This window comes from Macrosteles quadrilineatus, unplaced genomic scaffold, assembly GCF_028750875.1.
Source record: "Macrosteles quadrilineatus isolate MER2022 unplaced genomic scaffold, UCM_ALF_1.0 Scaffold_2__2_contigs__length_208266976, whole genome shotgun sequence".
NCBI classification, from domain to species: Eukaryota; Metazoa; Arthropoda; class Insecta; order Hemiptera; family Cicadellidae; genus Macrosteles; species Macrosteles quadrilineatus.
In genome coordinates this window covers 18,521,709-18,548,394 of record NW_026542595.1, presented here as the reverse complement: position 1 = coordinate 18,548,394, position 26,686 = coordinate 18,521,709, and the positions used below count along the sequence as shown (strand labels likewise).

The window sequence follows — 26,686 nt, the reverse complement described above, 5'->3', positions numbered from 1 at the left end:
GGTCTAATTATCTCTTCTCATCTTACTTATTTCCTATAATCAATGACAAAATAAGAGTAAATAAAATAACCTCATAGTTCCATAGTTTATATTTAACCAGCTGTTAGTTAAAAGAAATTATATTGCTCTAAAACAAATCGAAGATTACAAAGATTGCTTTAAAAAATAATTTGAACATCCTAGTATTTTACTATTTATATTTAATTTATCTGTCATCCTCTTACAGAAGAATTGGACGTATCAATGATTAGCATTACACATAGTATAAATAAGTCAACCCTAAGTATGTCTTTCCATTTTTATCCAAATGCTGAATTTGTGACACAAAAGCTGAATGTTTACAAAAGCTAGTTTAGAATCTTAACGTCGGCTGCTAGACTTTTAAAAAATTAAAACTTAATTTCTAAAAAAACTGGGACCCTAAATGATAATATAACCAGTCATAACCTATAAGAGAGGTTATTTTTTGTTTATAACCACTCATTTCCACCTAAATACAGTATAATCAGCTGATTGGTGTCCGGTAAAACTCATTACAGTACAGTAGTACGCAATGAAATTTAAAATTATGGCTTCGACATTCCCTAGTTCTCAAAATTATCTTTCTTTCAACGCAAAAAACATGAAAATCCGTCGAGTGGTTGATTCAGAATCGTGAAATAAAAAAACACTGTTTCGTTTTAATATTATAGATATATCAGTTATTTCTATTTTTTAAATTTAATAAATCAATTCTGGTATTGTGCGAACGTTTGATTATTTACTTTCTCCTATTGTTTAGGTGCAGTGTTAGAGCAGTATGGCTATGGTAGATGTGTAATACTATAGCATACCGTAAATATAAAGAACCACATTTTCCCAAACCTTATCCTCTCCCATTGCAAACGCATTAAAGGTCTTGGTTATTAGCACCATAAACAAATAGAATTAAATTTGTTTTAGTTAAAAAAATTAATGAGTTTCCCTGCTTAACACTATTGCAAGGGTTAAATGAATGTCAAGATACAGTATTAACCTATACTATTTGTTGTGTTTTTTTTTAAGTCTTTGGTTTACTAAAACTAAATAACATAATATTATTTAGTAAGTGGAAGAAAGTCAAAGGAACAATTATTTTGTCAAGTGTCATCTATTGTGATGCATGGCGCCTGCATTCTCCTGTATGATTAATTACAATTGCTCAATCTCAATAATAATGATTCTTGATATTATGGTTTTTAAACATGTTTTTCATAATTTAAAATAATATTTGGCTGTATCGAATAGGTAGGAATGGAAGGGTCTCAACATTTCAGGACATTTTCTGGCATAATATAGACCTATATTTCATCTTCATGAGAGGAATACATTTATCCTAATTTGGGATTTTCCCCGGACAGAATTTGTTCTAACCAGGCGTCGTGAGTGACGATGATCGTTTCCACGATCGCAGGCCATGTCCACGATGATACCGCGAACTTTGATTGTGTCTCCGTGACAGTGGTAGATGTTTACGATTTTGGCACGATGGCGGGACATGTATCGTATCACGGATTATAGTTATGACGACATTGTGATAGGTACGTAATGCAAAATTTATTATAACTAAACCTTATAATGCCTTTCTATTGGTACCGGTAACCACATCAGGCCTTGAAACCTTACATTCTTTTAAAAATGCATGACGAATCGGTCTGTGATTCGTAGGCGGATTTTTTTATAAGACACCATGTATCACCCAATAGGCTATTAGGGTTCTTATCCATTAGGTCCATTACTATAGGCTTCTCTAGATATAGGCTGACTAGACGGTAGACTAGAGAGATCGTTGTGTTGTGTGATGTGAGAGCGAGAGTAGTAACGCACACTGCAGACTTCGCATGAATGAAATCCTGTCCTTCACTAAGCTATTAGCTGCTGCCTCCGCTGTCAGGAATGTTGGTCACAGCCACTTCTGAGTCCCACCACTAATAGCCGCCTCCATAAACGTTCAGTTAATTGACTAAGTGTCACAAAGGCCTAGTTTTTTTTTTTTTTTTTTTTTTTTTTTTTTTTTTAATAAACATGATAAATAATAGGGTCGCCCTTTATGAGGGCTATCCAATAACATTTTAGTTGACGAGTTTAACTAGAAACTATTTAAATACCGGTACCTATCTGAATTATCAGTTTTACTGTTAGTGCAGCTTTGGGAAAATGCAATCCTCAAAGAAGATGTAATGTTTTTCTGTACAGCAAAACTGTTTTCTGGTGGAAATAAAAGTCGTTATCTTTTTGTAATAGTATATTACGTTACTAGTCATGAAAATAAGTGTTTACTGGAAGAGTGTGGTCGTTCCCGTGCGAGACGAAGTCGAGTACGGGATTACCATACGAGTCAGGTACACGTACATTTTGGACGAGTTACGTACGATAGTTTACGCCATACTACTAAATCTGTACAAATCCAAATATATTTCCACCAACTAAAGGACTAAAAATCACTAGTCATAACCTATAAGAGAGGTTATGTTTTTGTTTATAACCACTCATTGCCACCTAAATACAGTATAATCAGCTGATTGGTGTCCGGTAAAACTCATTACAGTACAGTAGTACGCAATGAAACGCCATTTAAACTAGGGTTGCTTTCAGAGAGGTGAAAGCCAGTTGAGCGGAAAAAACGTGATTTGATATTTGTATAAGTAACTAAATGTAAAAAAGTCAATAGATGTACTAATGCTGGTTTTATTGATTACAATTATAATAATTCAAATTTGTTTTACTACATCTTGTTATTCAGATACCTCTTCCAGAAGTGCATTGTGCTAGTTTTGACCAGGAAAATATTACAGTAGTTGGAATCTGATATTAACATCCAAAAAGGGCATTAAAGTATAAAAAAGAAAGGAAATTTAACACTCAAATTCAACTGTAGCCTAAAACAATATCATGAGGCTTCATTTTTCACCCTTACAATCGGTTAAAGTACTATTTAAGTATAAAAAAACAGTAACTATTAAAAAAATGAGTATTAAAGTATTAACAACAGGAGGGGACATTTTACATTTAAATTCAACTGTGCAACATAAACATTGGTCTTAATTTCAACCCTTGCAATCGGTTAAACTCAGCTTTCTTTGCTAGAAATAATTTATGATTGTTAATACCAAGTATTCTTGATGAAGGATAGTGATTGTAATGTAACTGGAATGTAGGTCTTCTACCATTTAGGACGATTTAGAGACAGCATTTTAATACTGTCCTTAATAATACCATTGGCCATTGGATACAACAGATTTTGATAAAAAAGCTGGCTACAAATTTAACATGGGGATGGAATGTCCCGGCTATTTTAATGTAAGACTCAAATGTAAAACACCTTTAAAAGACTAAAATGAACTGAATTATCAATCATGTATTTCAATGTGTAAACACGTAAAAAACTGCAAAACAATACTTATTGAACACTAAAATAAGATGGCTGAAATGTAGGCCTAAACATAAGTAATTTAAGTAAACATCGCATTCAGCTGATTTAAGTGAAAAACAGAATAATAATAAGGGGAGACATGCCTTAAATATGCAAAGTAGATAATATAATTAGAAATTAGTAGCCTACTTTTGGACAGGCCTAGACATTATCCATACCGTGGTTAAAAGTGTACTTCTAATAAGCCCAGGTAATTAATTATTTACTTATTACGGTTGTAACTGGACGTGTATGTATAGTCCGAGGCTTGGCAATCAAATAACAACTGAATTGTTACCAAATTACTGTTTCACAAAATGCAGATTCCATTTTCAGCCGAGCCATTAAAATGAGGATTTGCCGAACAATTATTAATATTACAGAATAGTATTTAATGATATACAACTTTTCACATTTCATAAATTATATGTTAGTTTTGCTATGGTCAAAGTTCCAAATCCAAATGTTCTTTTCATTTGTTTTTTTATGTAGTAATTTGCTAGAATCATTGTATTTATATAAAGTCAATGCTATAATACTGTAGATGATTTGTTAAGACCATATGCAAACATTTTTTAAATCGTTTCCCCGTTTAACCAACTATTCCAAAAGATAAAAATTATATGGTGCAACACAAATAAACAACCCGATCACCTATCTATAACCTACACTTTACCTTCCTAATCTAACCTTACTTCAAAACACTTAATGTAGTCACAAATACTCATAAACCCCGACCTACTTTCCCCATATGCCTAAATTAGATCAGTGTTCAATCTGCGTTTTATATGGTTTATTAATAAGTGTAATAACTTACTGCACTGTCGATGTAACTCAACATAATATAACCTGTGAGGTATTCGGTATTATCGGATTAAATATCGATTTCGATGCGGTTCGATATATCGCGTATTAAATCCTGATTTCTAACATTGGCTGTTTCTAATCAGCTGGCAACACAAATAGGTTCCCAAGAAAGTAGTCACCGGTCCGTATCTATCCGCTCCTTGTTTATGCTCCGCGCATTGAGAAAGTAGTTTCGTAAATTTTCTCAATTTTCAGTGAATTCCACGCCTTAAAAAAATGTTTTAACAACATTATCTTGTTTATTAAAATCATAGAAATGGTTTAAAAACGTTTAAAAGAAAAGTCTAGAAAGTTCAGAAATACCTTATGATTCTCTTGTTTACATTTTTATTGTAAACAAAAAAACTTTCATGGCTACTTTAGTCCCATAAGCCTAATGTTAAATATTGGAAATTTTAAGTTCGTTTTAAATTGCAATAGCATTATCTAATTGAAATTTGTTTGTTTAAAAACCATCTCACTATTAGTCTAAGTAATTTTGTTAAGTTTGGCTGATATGCGTTCAGCCGTTATTGAGTGATGTTTCTCTATTTGTTGCATTGAAGTTGATCCCAAAGAGCTTCGCTCGCTCCGCTCAATAAAAATAATATTAACTATTTTTAATATTCATTTAAACGTCTGTTATGGTCGTGACAGGATTTTGTATTTTTCCACAAAAGATGCTCTTTTTAAAAAAAACTACCAAAGATATTGCGTTACCATGGACATTTTATGAAACTTCAAATGGGAATTAAATAAAAAAAATAATAAAAGTTTTGAAAAAAGGGGAAAAATTTGCAAAGTGCTTTTCCTGAAAACGTACGTTTTTAAATTTTCACTCAGGGCTATTTTAATGTAAGACTCAAATGTAAAACACCTTTAAAAGACTCAATTGAACTGAATTATCAATCATGTATTTCAATGTGTAAACACGTAAAAAACTGCAAAACAATACTTATTGAACACTAAAATAAGATGGCTGAAATGTAGGCCTAAACATAAGTAATTTTAAGTAAACATCGCATTCAGCTGATTTAAGTGAAAAACAGAATAATAATAAGGGGAGACATGCCATGCAAAGTAGATAATATAATTAGAAATTAGTAGCCTACTTCTGGACAGGCCTAGACAATTATCCATACCGTGGTTAAAAGTGTACTTCTAATAAGCCCAGGTAATTAATTATTTACTTATTACGGTTGTAACTGGACGAGTATGTAGGTATAGTCCGAGGCTTGGCAATCAAATAACAACTGAATTGTTACCAAATTACTGTTTCACAAAATGCAGATTCCATTTTCAGCCGAGCCATTAAAATGAGGATTTGCCGAACAATTATTAATATTACAGAATAGTATTTAATGATATACAACTTTTCACATTTCATAAATTATATGTTAGTTTTGCTATGGTCAAAGTTCCAAATCCAAATGTTCTTTTCATTTGTTTTTTATGTAGTAATTTGCTAGAATCATTGTATTTATATAAAGTCAATGCTATAATACTGTAGATGATTTGTTAAGACCATATGCAAACATGTTTTAAATCGTTTCCCCGTTTAACCAACTATTCCAAAAGATAAAAATTATATGGTGCAACACAAATAAACAACCCGATCACCTATCTATAACCTACACTTTACCTTCCTAATCTAACCTTACTTCAAAACACTTAATGTAGTCACAAATACTCATAAACCCCGACCTACTTTCCCCATATGCCTAAATTAGATCAGTGTTCAATCTGCGTTTTATATGGTTTTATCATGGCCCCCACAAGGGTGGGGCTGGTGCAACTCTGGTCACAGGGCCCGGGCCCTCAGGGGGCCCGGGTCTACCCGTTTTTTTTCATCGAAGATTACTTTACAGCAGATCGTAAATTGAAGACAAAAAATAATATATATATTTTACAAAAAACAAAGTTAAATAATTTAAAATGTATTAATTCTAGATTCTAGGCTAGTTTATATTTAAATACTATACTGGTAGGTGCATATGTATGTAATGTAATGTACTATAAAACAGTAGAACAGCCAGCTACCTTTGTTATTTGACACAAACTTAAAAATTTTTTGCTTTTGGAGTTTAAAAAATATGAAAGATTGTAATAATTTTGACCTAAGTTTTCTTCCCAATTCGCTCGGTATAATACTGTACTACAGCATGGATTGGATAGCATCGGCATCGACAGCATCGGTCATTCTCGGCGTTACTCGTGCACATTCGTTTTTCTCCGAGACTAATCGTAATCGCGCAAGTTCGGCAGCTCAGGCATCCACTCCCAAAAAATGTAGTATTGTTCACTGAATAAAATATGATTTCATTGGTGTAAGCTGTTAAACTTGATTTACGAAAGTGTTTGTCCTACTCCATATTACAAAGTACAATTATAGCAGTTAAGATAGCCAAACCCTTTTACGGGGAAATAAAAAAGACTAAATATTAATAGGCATGGAGCTTTTGTGTATTGATATAATAGTTTTAATTGCTGAATTCCTGTAATTTCAAGTCTTAAAACTCATTGAAGAACTCTTTTCTTCATTAAAAAATACTGCAAGAGTGCCATTTACCACTCACAAATTTAATACCTAGTGCCTTTAAAACTCACTAAAATACATGACGTTTTCAAAATTTTCCCGTCGGAGGACCCCCGGACCCCCCTCTAGGCTGGGGGGTATTCCATACCCCCCACGCCCCCCGGTTGGTAGGGGGGCCCGAGCCAGATTGTGGTAACAGGGCCCACAATTAAATGTGGGGGCCATGGGTTTTATTAATAAGTGTAATAACTTACTGCACTGTCGATGTAACTCAACATAATATAACCTGTGAGGTATTCGGTATTATCGGATTAAATATCGATTTCGATGCGGTTCGATATATCGCGTATTAAATCCTGATTTCTAACATTGGCTGTTTCTAATCAGCTGGCAACACAAATAGGTTCCCAAGAAAGTAGTCACCGGTCCGTATCCATCCGCTCCTTGTTTATGCTCCGCGCATTGAGAAAGTAGTTTCGTAAATTTTCTCAATTTTCAGTGAATTCCACGCCTTAAAAAAATGTTTTAACAACATTATCTTGTTTATTAAAATCATAGAAATGGTTTAAAAACGTTTAAAAGAAAAGTCTAGAAAGTTCAGAAATACCTTATGATTCTCTTGTTTACATTTTTATTGTAAACAAAAAAACTTTCATGGCTACTTTAGTCCCATAAGCCTAATGTTAAATATTGGAAATTTTAAGTTCGTTTTAAATTGCAATAGCATTATCTAATTGAAATTTGTTTGTTTAAAAACCATCTCACTATTAGTCTAAGTAATTTTGTTAAGTTTGGCTGATATGCGTTCAGCCGTTATTGAGTGATGTTTCTCTATTTGTTGCATTGAAGTTGATCCCAAAGAGCTTCGCTCGCTCCGCTCAATAAGCCGGTGGCAAACAGCTGTTTTCTGGATTGAATACCTGCGTGGGATGGGAAGTTCGTAAAAATAATGTAGTGTGGCGTAAAAATCTGTTGAGTATAACTCACGATTACTAGAAAAATACCGGTAGGCCTATGGACCATAAACATAAACAAATGACGTTTTTGGCCCGAAAATAAACATTATTTAACATTGCTTTAATGGGACTGCCAAAACATATGTTTAATGCTATTAGTATAGGATTCGGGCCAACAACGTCATTTGTTTATGTTTATGATCCATACCGGTATTTTAAATGTCTGATTTTCGTAATCTAAATATATAAAATGCAAAGCCCTCACTGACTCACTCACTCATCACTAATTCTCCCACTTCCCATTTACCTAGGAGGCTGAAATTCGGTACACCGATTCTTTGGGCATTAAATAGGAAAACTAAGTAGTTTTTATTCTGATCGGGCTTTCGGGCTCCGCCCTAGTGGCTCTGGAGTCTTTCATGTTAACCTTATGATTTTTCATATTTAAAAGGAATTTCTGAACAGCTGTTTCAATTAAACAAGTTGGTTCTGTTCTATGAAGTTCAATAGCATTAAAGTTACAAGGATTACCAATAACAGGGTGCAGCACTTTTGCAACCAAAAGGTGAGTGAGCGTAGCGAACAAACTTCAACCTGGAAGCGAGTTAGCGTAGCGAACGAGCTAACCTGAAGGCAAGTGAGCGGAGCGAACGAGCTCCAACCTAAAGGTGAGTGAGCGTAGCGAACAAACTTCAACCAGGACGTGATTGAGCCATGAGAAAGAGCTCACTTGTGAAGTTAAACGGGGCAAGGCCCGCGGGTACAGCTAGTTAATGTATAAGTGCTTTTAGAGCAAGGTATTACTGACTCGTACACTAAAACATTTAATATTTGTATTTAATTCATAACTTTTCTTAAAATACTCCGGTTTGTATAGTCAGTAAAGTAAATAAATGGCAATTAAAAGCCACAGTAACTACAACAGTGTGTCAACATAGCCAAGTAGGAAAGCAAAATATATTTAGCATTTATTAAGTAACAAAATTAGTTTTTTTTATTATTTAGTATTAGTAATAAGGTTGAATATTGTTGGGCGAAAAGTTATATTAATCTCAGTAATTCTGTTAAGGCAAACAGGGTTAGTGGTGTGTTGTGAAGCCTTCCAATACTTGACACAGCTTGCTGTACAAAGAGGTGTTTCTGGCTGAGTGTTGTCTAGTACAGACGCAATGACTAGGAAATTAATTAAGTACTTACAGAAACGGATTGAACAGGTAAATAGCATTGCGTTTACTGTTAAAATTGTAAACTTTTCAGATCTGAACAGGTTGTCTGCTCCTTGTTGTAGTAAAACTAAAATTTGTATTTCTGTTTGTTAATTTACAACATTATTAAGGCCTTTTGTATGTACATACATGATGTCTGTTCCACATCCACATTAAGCAAACTAACTGTAAATGATAATGTGTTTTTCAGGGAAAGATAGTCATTCGACCAGTGGCGTTCAAGCCAGTGTCATCAGCTCGGTTCACCAACCACGGAGAGCGATATGGATCCACTCCCATCCTTGCACGTCCTGGAAGCCATCTCACTCTCTATGGAAGTCAGTATCTCGCTAATTTGCTGTATTTAAGTAAAATTGGAACATTTGAAAATGTTAATGACTTGAACTTGTGAGATCTAAAAATCACAAAATGTTACTTCTATTCTATACCAAACTCGCCTTGGTGATTTAACTCGTTATTCATAATATGACATCAAAGGCTGATGTAAAAAGTAAACAGGGGTTGGAATTCTGTTGGGATCATGGATAAAAAATTGTCATGCAGTAGAAAATATCATTCAGTCTACACTCATCCATCAGTTAAGTTATATTTGCCCTAAAATCACTCTGCTGTGTCACGTAGCACAATAGAAATCTATGAGTAACTGGACTCTTATGAAAAACTGTGTTTTACCTTTACTGGACTACTGTATGTTTTGTTCATATTCTGTTTTGAAAGGTGTGAACTTATGTTCTAGCTATGTCATAATCACTAGAAAAACTTTTAACAAATATAGTTGGAAGTGTTGCCGAACTTGTTAAACTAATGCTATTTAAATAGGGAATAAATATAATACTTTTAAGGAGATATCTTAGGGTAAATCCAATCAGCAAATGGAAATTTGCGTAGTATGCAGGTTTGCTGGGGTATTTGCTTTGAACATAAATCCACTACCTCATTTCCTTGCGCACATTTTTTAATTCAAGTAATTATGTTGAATTAATGTAGGATATAAAACATACATGTACATACATGTTGGGTATATATGTGGTTAATGTGTGGTTCAGTTAATCCACTTGAACTTATGAGACTTCTTAATTTATTTGATGACAATTTAAACAAATATTGGTTTTGAACATCATTTCATTAGTAGATGATAGTCTTACACATTATGACAAATAGATATTATGAAATAGAACCAATATAACTAACTAGATTGGGTTAACAATTTTTTTTTCTTGATTGGACTATTAAAAATGTACTCCACAATAGAATGTTCATTAAAAAAAGCTAAACAAATTGTTTTATGCATTTTGACTTGACTTGTAGGCAGCAATGACTTGCTTCACAACCGCACTTCCAATTCAAACTTCTCGTTGGATCGCAAAGCCATCTCTCCATCTCCATTGGCTCTATCTTCCCTACCTTTACCAAGTGGACGTGGCCGGCTGCTAGGCTACGATAGTCTTGAGTCTGTCACTCACAACAACAAACCTCGTTGTTTGGTCGGCTACGACAGCTTGGAAAGTGTTCACAAACCATCTGGGACCCGCAGTGAACACCTTTCAAGGTAAGTGGACAATAAACTGTCTAGACAAACTAATATATTTTTGTTGTGGTCATGTGATCCAGTAACAGAAGTTATTAAATGGAACCAGAGTTTTATTAATATAATCAGTGCATACAAAAGAATACAGTTTTTGAATTAATAACATTTCAGTTTAGTAACTATACAAATATGTCCTTTGTACCAAATTTTACATTTACCTTTTATTTTAAATCATTACATACATTATTTAATTTTGTAACTACTGTGATTAGTTCAGGAAAATTATTAATACACATTATTAAGACTGCTTTATTTTTAACACAAACTATTGAATAAAACAATTAAACCTAATAGAGCACAAAAGAATCACTACAAAAGAAATCTGTTATGGAGAGGGGAAAACTTGCCCAGAACGTGAACCCTAGAAATGAAATGCCCATTTTGTATACTTTTTTTTATTAATTAATTCAACAATAAAGAATAAATCAGCTTTAAGATTTTGTCAAGAATGTAGAAAAGTTGTTTAAAGTATTTAAAACAAATAACTAAAGCTAAGTATTACCTCCAAATGAGGGCTGCATTTGTCGCACGTCCGTCTTCGTCGGGGGTCTACCAGCAAAAGCGATCGAGCAGCCTCGACGGCCACCGCGTTTGTTTAAACCCGAAATCGGGATTCCCGGCGACCCCGGCTGACTATTAGCCAGTACATAATTTTAATTTTTTTAATAATTTTTTATATATATATCAAAATATGGTACATTTTCTCCTCTCCAAAATTATTAAAACTTAAAATTATTAACATTAAACTTAATTTACACCCACATTAATTTGATTAACAATTAAAATAACAATAATTAGTTCAATTAACAACAAATTAACCAATCACACCGAAGTCTTATCTTCTTAGCCGCAGCGCAGCGCAGCGTCGACTCGCAGCCCTGATGTCGCCTTGTTGCCGCGTTGTCGACTGCAGGCGCTAGGCATCAGCTTCAACCGAGGACTGGGGCTCTTCTTGGGAAAATATCCTAACCCTTTTTTTTATGAAATCTTACGGTTGAGATTGCACAATATGTGTGTTAAGGCAGTAAACAATTATTGAGATACTATTTATTTTTCTCGAGTTACCAGGATTCTCCATATGGTTTAGTCAGTAGTGCGGTCGTAGTAAAGTATTACTGTAAGTCAAAAGTAAAGTCATCATTCACGCTGCCTTTCGTATCACATTCACGCACTCACACATACCCAAAAAAGTCATTCATGTCAAGCTTTGTAGTCGCCACGCGTGGACTTGGTAACCAACAGAATCACCCTGGCACTCAAAAAAATCATTTTAAATCATAAAATATTTACATTACATTCAATCTCTCCTCTCCAAAATTATTAAAACTTAATCTTCTTAAAACTTATCCACATGTGCAGCATAATATCATACACATTGCGTGGTTTTACTCAAAATTACATTATACAAACTAAATCATGAACTTGTGCAATCTAAACAAATTAATTATTCATCATTGTTTCTTCAAATTGACTATATGGGCTCTTTTTATGTCGCATGAATCTTTTGTGCTCTGTATTATTACAGATACTGGACTTAGAAAGTAAATAATCTTATAAGGACCTGAATATTTTAAATCCATTTTAGCCTGGTATTTTTCCGCTTTTTTGCTCAGGCGATGGGTTTCTAAATATACTATGTCCCCTAGATGAAATGGGTGTTTACTTTTATCAGCATTGTATCTTAACCTTTTCCTATTTCTCTTTGCAGATAATTTACAATTTGTAATAGCTCTGTTCATCATAGACTTAATTTCTAACTCTGTTAACTTAGGATTTAATAACTCATTTACATTCCACAAATTGCTCAAACCATGGTTAGATTTCCTTTTGAACATCAGTTCAAATGCAGAAAATTTTGTACTGTCATTTCTAGCTGTATTTAAACTCTGTTGCATAAAATACAAATCTCGATCCCATATATTTTGACAGTTATGATAAAATGCCCTAATTTGACTTTTTACATTTCGAATGTATCTTTCACACTTATTGGCACTAGGTCTATACGGTATTATGGTATAATGTTCTATACAATGTTTAAACATAAAGTTTTTAAACTCTACACTTACAAAATATTTAGCATTATCAGTAACTAATTGCTTACAGCTACCAAAGTTTTTGAACACAACTTCCTCTAGGTTAGTTACAATCCCCTTAGTTTTAGCATCCTTTAATGGTAACAACCACACATATTTTGTCATATCATCAACAACAACCAAAATCTGATTATTTCCCAATTTAGATCGGGTAAGAGGCCCTACAAGGTCCACGTATAGCTTGTCCATCGGTGCACTGGAAATTCCAGAGATAAGCTCCCCTTCATATCTTCTCTGTGGTGGTTTAGATAATTTACATATTTCACAATTCTTAACTCTACTGCGTATTTCCTCTGGCAACTTTTCTCTATAAAAATACTCCATAACCTTGGCCACTGTTTTTGACTGACCTAAATGGACACCAAAATTACTAACATGATAATAATTATATAGCATATCAATTAAAGATTTTGGTACATAGATTTTAGGTTTACTCTTGTCATTGTTTTTGTACATTAAAACATCTATTTTAATGAAAAAGTTCTCCTTACACGTTTTATTCTTCACACTATTAATTATTTCTAAGCATTCAGGATCAGATTTTTGTTGACTCGAGATTCCTACGTAAGCCAAGGGAAATTCTGTAATAGCATTAGCTTCCGGGCTAACTTTACTGCTAACTGATTTGAACTTTTTACAACTTTTCCATTTAACAGGTGTTACATTAAACTCTTCCTCTAATTACAACTTGTATAGGTTTATCCTCGTTGGGAAACATACGTGACAAACAATCAGCTACCGGATTTTCCTTTGACTTTACGTGCATTACATAAAATGGCAAACTTAAAATACACTCCACCCATCTGGCTATTTTACCTAGTTTTCTGAAGTGGGTAAGAACCCATGACAAGGCATGATTGTCGGTTATGAGATAAAATGGTTGCACCTCTAAATAACTGTAAAACTTTTTTATACTTGCCACAACAGACAAAGCCTCCTTTTCATATATTCCTAAACATCTTTCGCTATCAGTAAACTTTTTAGAATAGTATGCAACAGGTAGATTATCTCCAAATTCATTTTTTTGTAAAAGAGTTGAACCTAAAGCTACCTCACTCGCATCTGTCATCAAAATAAAAGGTTTCTTGAAATCAGCTATCGCTAATACAGGTGGATTGATTATCGAGTCTTTCAACTTATAAAAGTTACTGTTACATTCGTCTGTCCATTCGAATTTACAACGCTTCTTTCGTAATTCATTTAAAGGTGCTGCTAGTTCTGCACAATTCTTGATGTATTTTGAAAAGTAGCTAACCATACCTATAAAACTGCTAAGCTCCTTAACATTCTTAGGTAGGCTACATTAAATTTTCTAATAGCTTCAGTGCGACTTGGGTCTATTTCTGCACACCTGGGAGGAGATAATGGATAAGGCTTTTGATTAACAATCTCACTATCTTTTAAATTAATCTTATATTCAAAATCTAATGCCCTTCCTATCTTGTCTGTAAATACATCAGAATACCTTTGCATTATATTCAAAATTTGCGGCCTAACTTCATCTACTCCTATGTTCAAGGAATTATTAACATCACAAGAATACACTAGATTGGCATTAACTTTGTTGAGAGAAATCTTAATATTTGGTAAAAAGGCAAAGTAACACTGATTTTGACTTAAATTCATAATTAATTGGGTCTCTCTAATAAAGCCACTACCTAAAATCATTTTAAAGTGTATGTTCGGTGATACATGAAACTTTACGTTCCAAGCGAAACGGTTGACCTTGACTTTAACTACGCATGTTTCAGTGACTCTTATCTCTGAGCTATTTGCCGCCCTACAAGAAATTTCCTGATTCACTACTCGCTTAGCTAACTTTCTCCTTTGTAACATTAGAAACATATTTTTACTTAGTAAATTAATATTACAACCAGAATCTAACAGAGCATTTTCACATAAGTAATTATCAAATTTAACAAATAACTTTGGCAATTCCCCACTGTCATATGTACATTTTAAAATTTTATTAATATCAAAACATTCTAGTTTCTTTACAATACGATATTGTTGCCTTTTAAACTTAATACGTTCTTTTCTCGTGATCGGTGTTTCATTCATTGTCGAACTATCACAATAACGGGGAGACAGATAACGGGGAAAGTTTGATCTTGGACTGTTCTTATTTACACTCCCTACATTAAACTCTCCCCACTTTATTCGTTTTTTGTTTTCCTATAACAATTCCTAGCTATATGTCCTGGTCGATTACAATTGTAACACGTTATAACTTTACTAACATTATTTACCTGGAAGCCCTTGCGATTTACCTCTTTTTTCTTATAATCTCTAACAAAATTATTGTAGTTTACATTCTGAGACATAATACACAGCTCGTCTAAATCCTTAAATGTGCGTGGGTTACTGCTGAAAACCAAATTGGCCCTATCTCTTTTATTTATTCCCATTTTTATGAACTCAACAATTTCCCTTTCACTGTAATTACATTGAAAAATCTTTGCATGAATCTTAACACTATTTACATAGTTTGGCAGAGCCTCATCATCAAATTGAGGACGATTTACAAACTTTCTAATCAAGCTATCCCTTAAACTTAATGGCATAAAACATCTCATTAATTCTGAATGTAAATCAGCGATAGCTTTGTTCCTATTTTCAATTAACTTGTTATGTAATGCTCCTGACGTTCTGTACACAAACATCTCAACTATTGCCCGATCAGACATTTCTGTTTCCTCTTTTATTTTATACATTAGTTTTAGAAATTCAATGAAATCACCACAGTGTAAGCCATCAGTTGATTTGAAATCCTTAAAATATGCTTCCAGTGGATTTGGTAATTTGCGGAAAACCTTAGTATCAGTAGGTGGAATATTTAAGTTACTTGGAGGTACATTTACAGAGTTTAAGTTACTTGGTGGTACATCTACAGAATTCAAATTCTCGCTTATGCTAACAGCCACACGTGACTCATCTCTCGTAAATACATCATCCAGCAATTCTTCTTCCTCTATATTAGATTCACTAATCCTACGAACAGCATTTTCTTTTACACTAACATCAATATTTAATTTGATTAAGAATTCTGACATAGCCCTAATCTTATCCATTAGTTCTTTACACGTATTTCTCTGAGATTCATCTAATTTAAATTTAAGAATTATATTTAACCTATTGCGAGAATGTTCTATTTTATTTTCATTTCTACATACATCGATTGGCCTGCTTGTTTCAGTCAGATCAGCTACAGATTCTTGACACTGTCCTATTTTTAACTCTAATATTTCTAGTTCTGAATTAAAACTAATTTTTTCCACTAGATTTTCAGCTAAAGCGGGAATATTTTCCCTAATACATTGCCTGAGTTTCTTTCGTAAAGTGTTTACCGTTGTACTTCCTTCACAAACAATATTTCTTACTTTTAATTCGTACAGTAATTCTTCTTTTGTTAAGAGATCAACTTTAATACTAGCCATTTTTATTTCACGTAAAACAAAACAATGTTTCCAAAGAACTTTATCACAGTAGTAGCAGAGTGGCGCATAATATGTATGTACCAAATTTTACATTTACCTTTTATTTTAAATCATTAGCCTACATACATTATTTAATTTTGTAACTACTGTGATTAGTTCAGGAAAATTATTAATACACATTATTAAGACTGCTTTATTTTTAACACAAACTATTGAATAAAACAATTAAACCTAATAGAGCACAAAAGAATCACTACAAAAGAAATCTGTTATGGAGAGGGGAAAACTTGCCCAGAACGTGAACCCTAGAAATGAAATACCCATTTTGTATACTTTTTTTTATTAATTAATTCAACAATAAAGAATAAATCAGCTTTAAGATTTTGTCAAGAATGTAGAAAAGTTGTTTAAAGTATTTAAAACAAATAACTAAAGCTAAGTATTACCTCCAAATGAGGGCTGCATTTGTCGCACGTCCGTCTTCGTCGGGGGTCTACCAGCAAAAGCGATCGAGCAGCCTCGACGGCCACCGCGTTTGTTTAAACCCGAAATCGGGATTCCCGGCGACCCCGGCTGACTATTAGCCAGTACATAATTTTAATTTTTTTAATAATTTTTTATATATATCAAAATATGGTACACCTTAAAACAGGAAAAAACTTATTTTTTTCGCTTTTGTATATTTGGATTTAAACAGAGAACCATTGCTTGACATGTAAAATAACTACCAACTGACAAAGGTGTATAAAACAAGTTTTTTTATAAAACACTAAATTTTAACCAGTTGAATGATTTCAGAGCAGGCGTATGTACATGTAATTATCTGGGCTTGTAGTACAAATGGATGAGTTGTAGAGTAAAGGAAAATATTAGATAAAGAAAATAAAGTTAATGTATGATAAAAGGGGATATAATGAGAAAGGGTAATGATAGATAGTTCAAAAAGGAGTATATCTAGTGCAGCCTTGCCAGAGGGCTATAATGTTGAGAAATGGAAATATTGAAATTAAAGAATATGAGAGAGGAAAAAAATGAACACACTTTTTATAGTCACAAGAGAAAATGCACACTTTTATTTACATTTGAAAATATATATGTTAACATTAAAGAACTCATTGAATTACAGAACTCAACTTACTTTTCTCCCTGTACATAACATTTTCACAAAATAACTCAACTTTTAAAAATATATATAAATAATCCAAAAGTACATTTAAACCACTTTTTCTGTTTTTGTTTTTTAACTTATATATGGATATTCTCAAAATAAAAATAATAATATAAAATAAGTAATTAACGGTGTTGTATAGAATGCTGGCATCAGAAGGATCAGGAACTCCTTCACCGGTAGAGTCTGGTGTGATGGCAGAGTTAGAGGCAGTACTGAGAGAAAGGGACTCAGAGGTGGCTTATCTGCGTCAGACCATGGAACACAACGAACAGGTTAATAAACTACATCAACTGTACACACTAGTAAACTAGTTACTTCAATCACAGGTCAATAATACCCAGGGATGTGGCAGGGTAGATAGGAAAATCAAAGCTGAATTTTCTTGCTGAAATAAAAAAAGTTGAGTTTTGAAGCCTCAACGTAAAATCAAACTTGTGGCAGATGTGAGTCTTTTTAGAACACTGCTTGGTCAGTTTTACAATATTTTGCTGATCTTCATTGATATAAGAGCCACATCAACAACTGTGTAGGTAGTGCTTTTAGCAAATTGCCCATACATAGGGAATAAGCTATTTACCATCGGTCTCATAGTAATATCTGAATCGGGGATCGATTTACATTTTGTTTCCTTTGTTCTTTAATCTCCCCAGAGGCCAAAAACTCCATCCAATCAAATTTATATACAGGGTGATAATTAAGTCTTAGGACGACTTTATAACTTTAAAACAAAAAGAGATATCACAACTAAATTTGGCATTTCATTTTACTAGTAATAGTAAGCTGCTTTTTTGTGTACATGGTGATCTATGGAGGACGGCCCATAGGGAGTAAGTTGAAAATCTTAATGGTAGGCATAGGTTGATATGTACATCAAATTAAAGGTATTGTTAAACTAAAAACAATGCTGCGAACCGGACCTCAAATGGACATTCGAGTAGAAAATGACAGCTGTTCAAAGATTCATTCCCAATCGCTATTATACACGCTACCTCCTCAGTGAAGAGGGGAGAAAATCATAGGTAGATATGATATGAACATCAAATTAAAGGTATTTATTAGTAGAATTATTTCGCAAATTTGAGCTCAATGGAACGACTGAGTAAAAAATTGCAGCCGTTTAAAGATTTTAAATTGCAGATTGAAGAATAATAAAGTCTTTATGCCAGTTTACTTATCATCGTTCTTTTTCGGATACCTGATTGGGATGAGCATTGATAGGTCCACCATCGATGTACCAATAACATCTTGCGAAAATATCGATGATTTCAGGATTGAAACATCAGCAATGTTTTTTTCATTTTTTGGTGCTTTTTGTACCTTCCAGTAAAGGAAAATATCGATATCTCAATACTTGGCCATAAACATCGATGTTTGACAAAAACATTGATGTAACAAAAACATCGGTAACCTACAGGGCCGTATTTAGAATCTATGAGGGCCCCGGGGTCTCTCACCAGAGGGGCCCCTCTATATTGTGGTTCTTCGGAGGTTGGAACTAATGGGGTTTAGAAATACACGTGGTAGCCTATGGCTTCAACTCGATGAATTGACCTTTTGTTTCCAACAATCCGATCAACATAAAGATCTAGGAGATGAGGTAATAAATAAGTCTCTATTAATTTTTTAAATGTTAATATTAGGGGTCTTATAGGTCAGGGCCAGACATTTTAATTTCCGCGATCGCGGATGAACAGTGACAACTCCTACATTAATGGTGAAATGGGGAAGATCTTTTGCGGTTGCACAGATTTCATCAATGACTCCCGCGACCATAACAAAACAGATTAGGCCTATCGGTGAAATAAATTTATCAAGAAAAAAATGAGGCCCCAAGTGAGGCCCCCGGCAACTGCCGTGTCTGCCGTTATAGAAATACGGCCTTGGTAACCTACCATGGATGTGAAAAACATCGAACATCGATAGAAAAACATCGATGTTTCAAAAACATTGACTATCAATGCTCATTCCTACCCAGTATTACTAGTGTAACTGTGGGTTGAAATTTGGCATGATGATAGCTCACATTACCGATTAACATATAGGCATATTCTTATCTCAAAAACCCCTTCGGGCTCCGCCCCAGTGGCTCTGTAGTTCCCCATGTTAACCTTATGAGTATTCATATTTAAAGGGAATTAAAGAATTTAGTCAGCTGTTTCAACTAAAAAAGTTGGTTCTTTGATATACAAGAGCATTAAAAAGTTATAAGATTTACCAACAGGGTGCAGCACTATATTTTTTTTTTGCTTTAAATAAACAGGTAATTTGAACTAAGCAGCAACAAACAACTGTGATAAGCAATGAGAACTGTCAAAGTAGGATTGTTTACAGTTATGTTTATGTATTTAATGTCATGAATAATTTGTGATTTTTTTAATTTGCAGTACTTTATTTTTCTTTATTATTAGGTGAAGATCCCCATGTAGCACAGATGGTTGGGCCAACGTTGGCCAACTGTGGGACAGTTGGTCGATGGTTGGTTGGAGCTTCCACAACCAACCAACCGTTGTCCAACTGTATATCTCGTAGTTGGGCCAACCAATATTTACAACTGTGGACCAACATTGGTTCATTGTTAATGAAATACATTAATATGAATTGCTGGGTATCATACATCAAGCCAACCGTTGTCCAACCGTTTTTCACTCCGTTGGACCAACAAAAGATACTTTTGTTGGACCAACGATGGTCCATAGTTGAGTTTACACGACTTTCATTCTCTGGGTCTAGCTTTCACAACATAATTATAATAAAATATCTGGTTTTACAATACCTTTATCAGTTCCAAAAGTTTCCAAAAGTTTTTGGAACTGATAAAGGTATTGTAAAACCAGATATTTTATATATTACAGTTCCGGGGCTACAACAATGAATTTTAATAATTATAATAATGCAAATATTTTTTAAATTAATATTCTTTAACTTATTTGCAACAATTTAAGGGGAAAGAGTAATTAATCATATAACAGTCAATTATAATAGCATTAACCCAGACAGCACACTTTCTCCTCAGTACATCCCACGGATATTGCGACAGGATATGCAAGATATCCCATAGTGGTCCTATGGTCAACCTGGGATATCCCAGGATATCCACAGGAATGCGTAATGTCCCCGCCCGGGGATGTCCTACGGATAAGCTCAAAGCATATCCGTGGGACATCCGAGGTCATCCCAGGGTAATCCTCAGGACATTCTCAGGACATATGGGACTACTATGGGATGTCCCTGGGATAAAGTGTGGTCTGGGCCTGAACATAAAAAACACAAAATACCGGTAATATAGATTTAGTATGAAAAGCTTAGCTATAAGTTTAGTAAATTGATTAAATAGTTAATAAACACAAATTTTGAAGAAAAAAACGAGAAAAAAGTTTTTGGCCCAGTCGGGTCTCGAACCTGGTACCTTCGCCTTATGAGCCTCTTACCTTACCTCCTGAGCTATCTGCGCTTGATGATTATGGGTGTTTTCAAGTTGTGAAAGAGTAGCCGACAGTTGCAATGGTCGCAATACTTAACATTTTTGATACTACAGTATATAATATGATTCTGTTAATCTGTTTAGGCCTCAAGTAGTGTTGAATTGTTTTTCTGGTAGTTGGAGAGGATACTGGTAGTTGAATATAGATTATTTAATCACCATTAGATTAGCACTGTTATAATTGATTGTTATATGATTAAAATTAGTTTTTGATTGTTTTATTAATTTAAAGTTAGAATTAAATTCACATTTCACACAACTATGATAGAACTCTAGTTTTCCTGAACTCAGTGGTAGTAATATGTCAGTAAAGTTAAGTCAGCCCTTGCTAGCCACAGTATTAACAAGACATATTTTCAACCCGGGAAACCTTAAACTTTTAAAACAAATTATATAACCTCAACATCTTAATGCGTGGGAATCTTATTTTTAGAAAAATAAACAGACCAAAATTATTTTTTAAATAATGAAGACGGCCCAATTATAAATTCGGAATTACTGAAAATAATTACATCAAGAACAACACTGTAATATAGGTATCCAAAATTCAAAAGATTAATAATTTTTCTAATATTATTTTTATTTTTCCAATATCTTTTAAATCATCTGTTTTAACTTTGTTTAAAATTAATTTATTAAGTAAATATTTACTTTTTGTACTAGTGTAATCACAGCCTGAAGATGGAAACCTAGTTTCTGAAAGCGCTAGTGAAAAAAACAAATTATTATATATTGGCCTTGTTGAACATTTAAATTTAGATATACATTTCATCAGTGGTAGTATTTTTTTTCTTTAGTTTGTTACCGGGACATTACGGGACATTACAGGATATCCAGTGGATTTTGTACATGTCCCGGGATGTCATAGGACATTCTGGGATATCCTATGGCATTCGTACATATCCCGGGACTTTACAGGATATCCTGAGGTTAACTTACAAATCCCGGGACATTACGGTATATTGTAGGATATCCTGTGGATTTCGTACTCGTCCCGGGATTTTGCGGGATATCCTGAGGATAGCGTACATATCCCGAGACATTCTCAGGACATATGGGACTACTATGGGATGTCCCTGGGATAAAGTGTACTGTCTGGGAATAATCTAACGGTAATTAATTAATCTATATTCAAATACCAGTATCCTCTCTAACTAAAAAAAAAAATAATAACTACTTATGATGCCTTAACAGATTAACAGAATCATATTATACTGTGTAGTATCAAAAATGTTTGAAGTATTGCGACTATTGCAACTGTCGGCTACTCTTTCACCACTTGAAAACTCTCTATATCAACAATCATAGATGGCTCAGTGGTAAGGTAAGAGGCTCATAAGTCGAAGGGACCCGGGTTCGAGACCCGTCTGGGAAAAAAAATTTTGTTCTAGCTTTTTTTCAAAATGTGTTTTTATGAACTATTTAATCAATTTACTCAACTAATAATTATGCTTTTCGTACTAAATATTTATTATTTTGTGTGAAATAAAACGGTTCGTTGGATATCAGTTGTGTTATGGTTAGTTGGCCATCAGTATTTTTGGATGGTTGGGCCATTGTTGGACAATGGTTGGCTGGAAAACAGTTTAAAGAGGTGACATTTCTACCGTTGGCCAACTGTGTGGCTCCACAATTTACCAACGTTGGCCCAACCATCTGTGCTACATGGGGAGCTAGAACATTATGGCTATGGTAGATGTGTAATACCATAGTATACATTCAATTTAAAGAAGCAAATTTTATCAAACTTTGTCCTCCCCCATTGCAAACGCAAAGCTTGAGTATAACTGCAATAAGCAATTTATATGCCAACCCCGTACGAAGGACGGGTACTCTGCTAGTTTACAATATACGGCTATTTAGACTGACAATTAGTTATTTAACTTTGACTCATCTTGCTTGAGATATTCACTATTGACTGTCGCGTGACCTGCGACACACAGGGGTGATTCAGCTCTTAGAGAAAAGGTTAAATAAGCATCAAAAAGTACAATTAACCACACATGGAAGAATTTTTCTTTATCTTCATAGAGTTGGTAAAACAGGCTTTTTAAGCAGGTAATCTTCCGAGTGTACCAAGAGAAAGAACGAGCTTGGGAAAGGGAAATGCGGCGAACTAAAACCTTGCACGAGAACAGACTGAGAGCTGCGGCCCAGAAGTCACACAAACTGGAGCAGATGCTCATGATGCAGACATATCAGGTATTTACAGTTTGTTTATCTAATAGTCAATTGTAAAAATGGTTTTCCTAGCTGCCAATGGCTGCTTTTTTGGCACTAACTGACGACAGAAGAGTCAAAACAGCAGGGGTTTCCCTAGCAGCCAAATACAGCAAGGAAAACTCAGTGCCTAAACGACTCACTTTGACAATCACAATCTCAGAGCCATGTTTGGCTGCTGAGATCTTTAGCTTGGAAATCTACCCTTAGGGACTAACAGAGGAGTGAAACAAGGAAATACAAAGTTCTAATGCTGGTCATAAACTGACATCATAGTTTGTATGACATTTGAATCAACATGAACGATGTCCTAAATGTGTTTCTCGGTTGTTGTCAGATTCCGATAATTAATGCTCCTTTGTCAATTGTAGCAGTGAAATAAGTACCTAGCAAAAGCAAAGCAGCTAGGATGTATTATTATGGTCTACTTCTTAAAATCTGACTATTCAGCCACCCCCGGAAAATAAGATTGTATTGGATTAAAAACACCAACCCACCAGTGTGTTTGATATTATAAGTATTTTACTATATCATAAGTATATTTCTTGTAATAAGATTTGTTACTCTTGGTATCTAAAGCCTATGAAGCCACTTTTGACACAGAGCTCGAGAGATGAATTTTGTAACCCATGTTGTATTAAAATGTATATCTTAATAAATCTCTTGTTATACTACTTGAGGTTATTATTTATGTGCCTAACACTAAACCTTTTGGCTTATTATCAGTTCAACTTATGCTAAATAGAAGGTAGATAGTCAATTTTGCGTAGATAGCCAACTTAAGCCTAAGAATTTTGATGTAAATGTTAAGGCAAAACTATACAGTAATAGCTAAGCGTATTGACTGTAAGTCGTGGTACAATAAAAATTGTATACCATTGCCTAATTTAGAGCCAAATATGAATTGGTTTTAGTACAGGAGGGTAAAACATGGGAATCGGGACAGATAATTAAATCTGATTAGCTTAGTTTTAGGTGAAGATGAGTGAGTGAACCATGGGTGCAGGGCCGCCCCAAGGGTAATAGACGCCCAGGGCGAGATTTAAATTTTCACCCCCTCCCCAAAAAAGGTATTTGGGGGGTTTGCCTCGATAGACCCAATGTCCAATATAACAATATCGAAAGGTTTGCAAGTATTTTTTATAAACGTAACAACTACACTGAACTAAATTACTAAAATCATTGAATTAACGACTCACAACGGACATCAAGAAACGACTATGAGTTGACGTAAGAGTTTGAGGTTAGAAACAAGCAAGTGTAGATGGGGAGTGTGGGCGTAAACGCAGTGTGTGTGTCTCAGACTCGCAGTATTTCCAATAAGTCACATGCCAGACGTAAAAGTAGTAATAGTTTGAGTTGTATATTAAATAACGGTTTTTATTTTATGAATAAAACGAAAGCTATAGATTGTCTTTTTTCTGAATAGTCATTGTCATTGATTACATGTGATGTATACGAGTTTCCTGGAAAATATTTGTTTGCAGTTTGCCGATAAAGTTGTTAAATTTTTTAACTTCCAAAGGCCAGGGCGGTTGCCCCGCTTGCCCCGCCCTCTTGGCGCCCCTGCATGGGTGACAGCTTCGTCACTAACTAATATCAGCCACAATAATTTTTCAAAAGCCCAATGAACAGCTGGGGTCAGTTTCAAACCATTTAACACTTTTTTGCTTTTCCTTAAGATTCGAACTATAGCTACTTATCCACTCAGCTGCCTGTATATCCATCAGCTTCTCAGCCCCAATTATCTTTCTGTTAATTAGACATTTTATCCTGAATCAAAATTCCACTGAACAGTTATTTTACCTACAATATATATTTGATAGCTCCAGCAAGATAAGAAAAGACTGAGAGAAGACTTGGACCGCTCTGAGAGAGAGAACAGTGAGTTGAGGCAAGAGGTGGATCTGCTGCGGAGTCGGCTGGAGGAGACAGAATGGGGATTGTGTCAGAAATCTGGAGAGTTGGCTCTGCTCAAATCTCAGCTAAAAGAAATTCAGGTATCCATAATATTCAACATATTTTGTACATTTAAGAGCTTAAAATACACTAGAACCTTTGGAATGGGACTACAAAACTTGTTTTACTTTTATTTTGCAGCAATCTTTGTTCTCACAGAAATTTTAAATTAATTACTAATTTGTCATGAATTAATTACTTATATGCCATGTGATTATTTTACTGTGACATCAACATTTCTGGCGGAAACAGTCAGTAACTGGGGAAAAAATTAAATGAAAATCCCTAAATCCCTTTTTTGGGGAGTAGTCTTCCTTTTTGATTATTTTTTAAACCATCTTGCAAAGTATTAAAGAGCTCATGGAAGTGCCTGCATAGAAGGTGGTTGAAATATATAGTTTATCATGGATATAGACTGTATTTCATTTTAGTAACATGTGCTCCTTTGAAAGTACCTAACTTTTAAAGGAAGTTAGTAAATGTTCAGGAGGCAATCACCCCCTTTGAGGCAATCACTTTTCCCTTCTTAATTAACTAGAAACACACACACAGAAGTACAAAAGTAAATTTATGTTGAGCCCTAGACTTTTTGAGGAAAGAATAGGAAAATAACAATGTTTAGATGTTTTAATTCATCTTGGTAGCTTTTTGTTTACTATAAATGTTTAACCGCTTAAACTTTGCTTGGGCTAGAAATTGAAATATTGACATAACTTCTGTTTTAGTTGATTACTCAATTCCCGTACGCAGGACGGGCCAACGGCTCGTTATGTATTAAATTGAAAACATAAACATTACTATAAACAATCCTACTTTGACAGTTCTCATTGCCGGAAAGTAAATAAAAGAAACGTCTTATAACACTTAAAACATATATTTACGCTTATACTGTTACTCACAAGATGGTAAATATACAAAAAAGATGGTAAGTGGTGATCGATTTCGATTGGACACTCCAATCATCATCAGACCCAATAGGCGAATGACAAGAATCTTGAATGGCGTCCCTACTTATACCCTATTGGCTACCGGAAGCACCGGCCAATACATTTTTATAAGTACAACTGGAATCAAAATGTATTTGTTCATTAATTAACTTATTTCTATCATTACATTTTTCCTTATAAATATACAACTAGTGTACCTGTTGCTCGAATTCGAGCAATTGCGAAGCATTACAGGCGTTATTTTAAAACGAATAACAGTCATAATTTCCGATGACTTTATAAGAGTTGACTGAAAGATTATGGAAATACTCAAGATATACACAGCAGTTAGATATAATCAACATTTTTTGTAAATATCTTATCTTTTTTCAAAAGCTGACCATGTTTTTAGTGTTTTTTACAAATTTTCCCCACTCATAGCCGCATTAAGTTGTCTATAATAACGATTACAAATTTTAAAAAAAGCATTATTTATATTTCTTCTACTGTACTTGGTTGTGTTTTATGACTTTCCTGTTTCCATTGTTTGCAAATCGGCTCTTTCTTTTTTTATTGCTCAAGAAATGTAGCACAGTGTTAATTCAGTTTTATTTTTAGTATATAAAATTGTCCAGTATTTCTCACTTTTTTCCATTTTAATTTTAAGAATTACACCAATCAAGTCTCGTCTACTACAGATGCAACACTCCAAAGAATATCGTCTACGTGCAATCTCCAAGAAGTGGTAAAAAAGGCAGAAATCAACCCATACAATAGATATAAGTTAACTCCATAAGAAATAATTTTAAGAGTTACT

At 34.1% G+C, this 26,686-nt stretch overlaps 1 protein-coding gene across 3 annotated transcripts in view; it reads left to right on the top strand.

Annotated features, from left to right (window-relative positions):
- LOC128986187 (leucine zipper putative tumor suppressor 2 homolog) overlaps positions 1-26,686 on the top strand; it is a 152,399-nt gene that overhangs the window by 108,228 nt on the left and 17,485 nt on the right. The window contains exons 1-6 of one of the 3 annotated variants that reach the window (XM_054406386.1): positions 8,886-8,982; positions 9,185-9,311; positions 10,303-10,543; positions 17,423-17,555; positions 22,820-22,966; positions 24,811-24,984. In XM_054406386.1, the coding sequence (XP_054262361.1) occupies positions 8,938-8,982; positions 9,185-9,311; positions 10,303-10,543; positions 17,423-17,555; positions 22,820-22,966; positions 24,811-24,984 (867 nt within the window). In that variant the 5' untranslated portion in view covers positions 8,886-8,937. Of the gene's footprint in view, positions 1-8,885; positions 8,983-9,184; positions 9,312-10,302; positions 10,544-17,422; positions 17,556-22,819; positions 22,967-24,810; positions 24,985-26,686 lie in introns of those variants that run through there. The other 2 variants (XM_054406385.1, XM_054406384.1) reach the window with 2 other exon arrangements.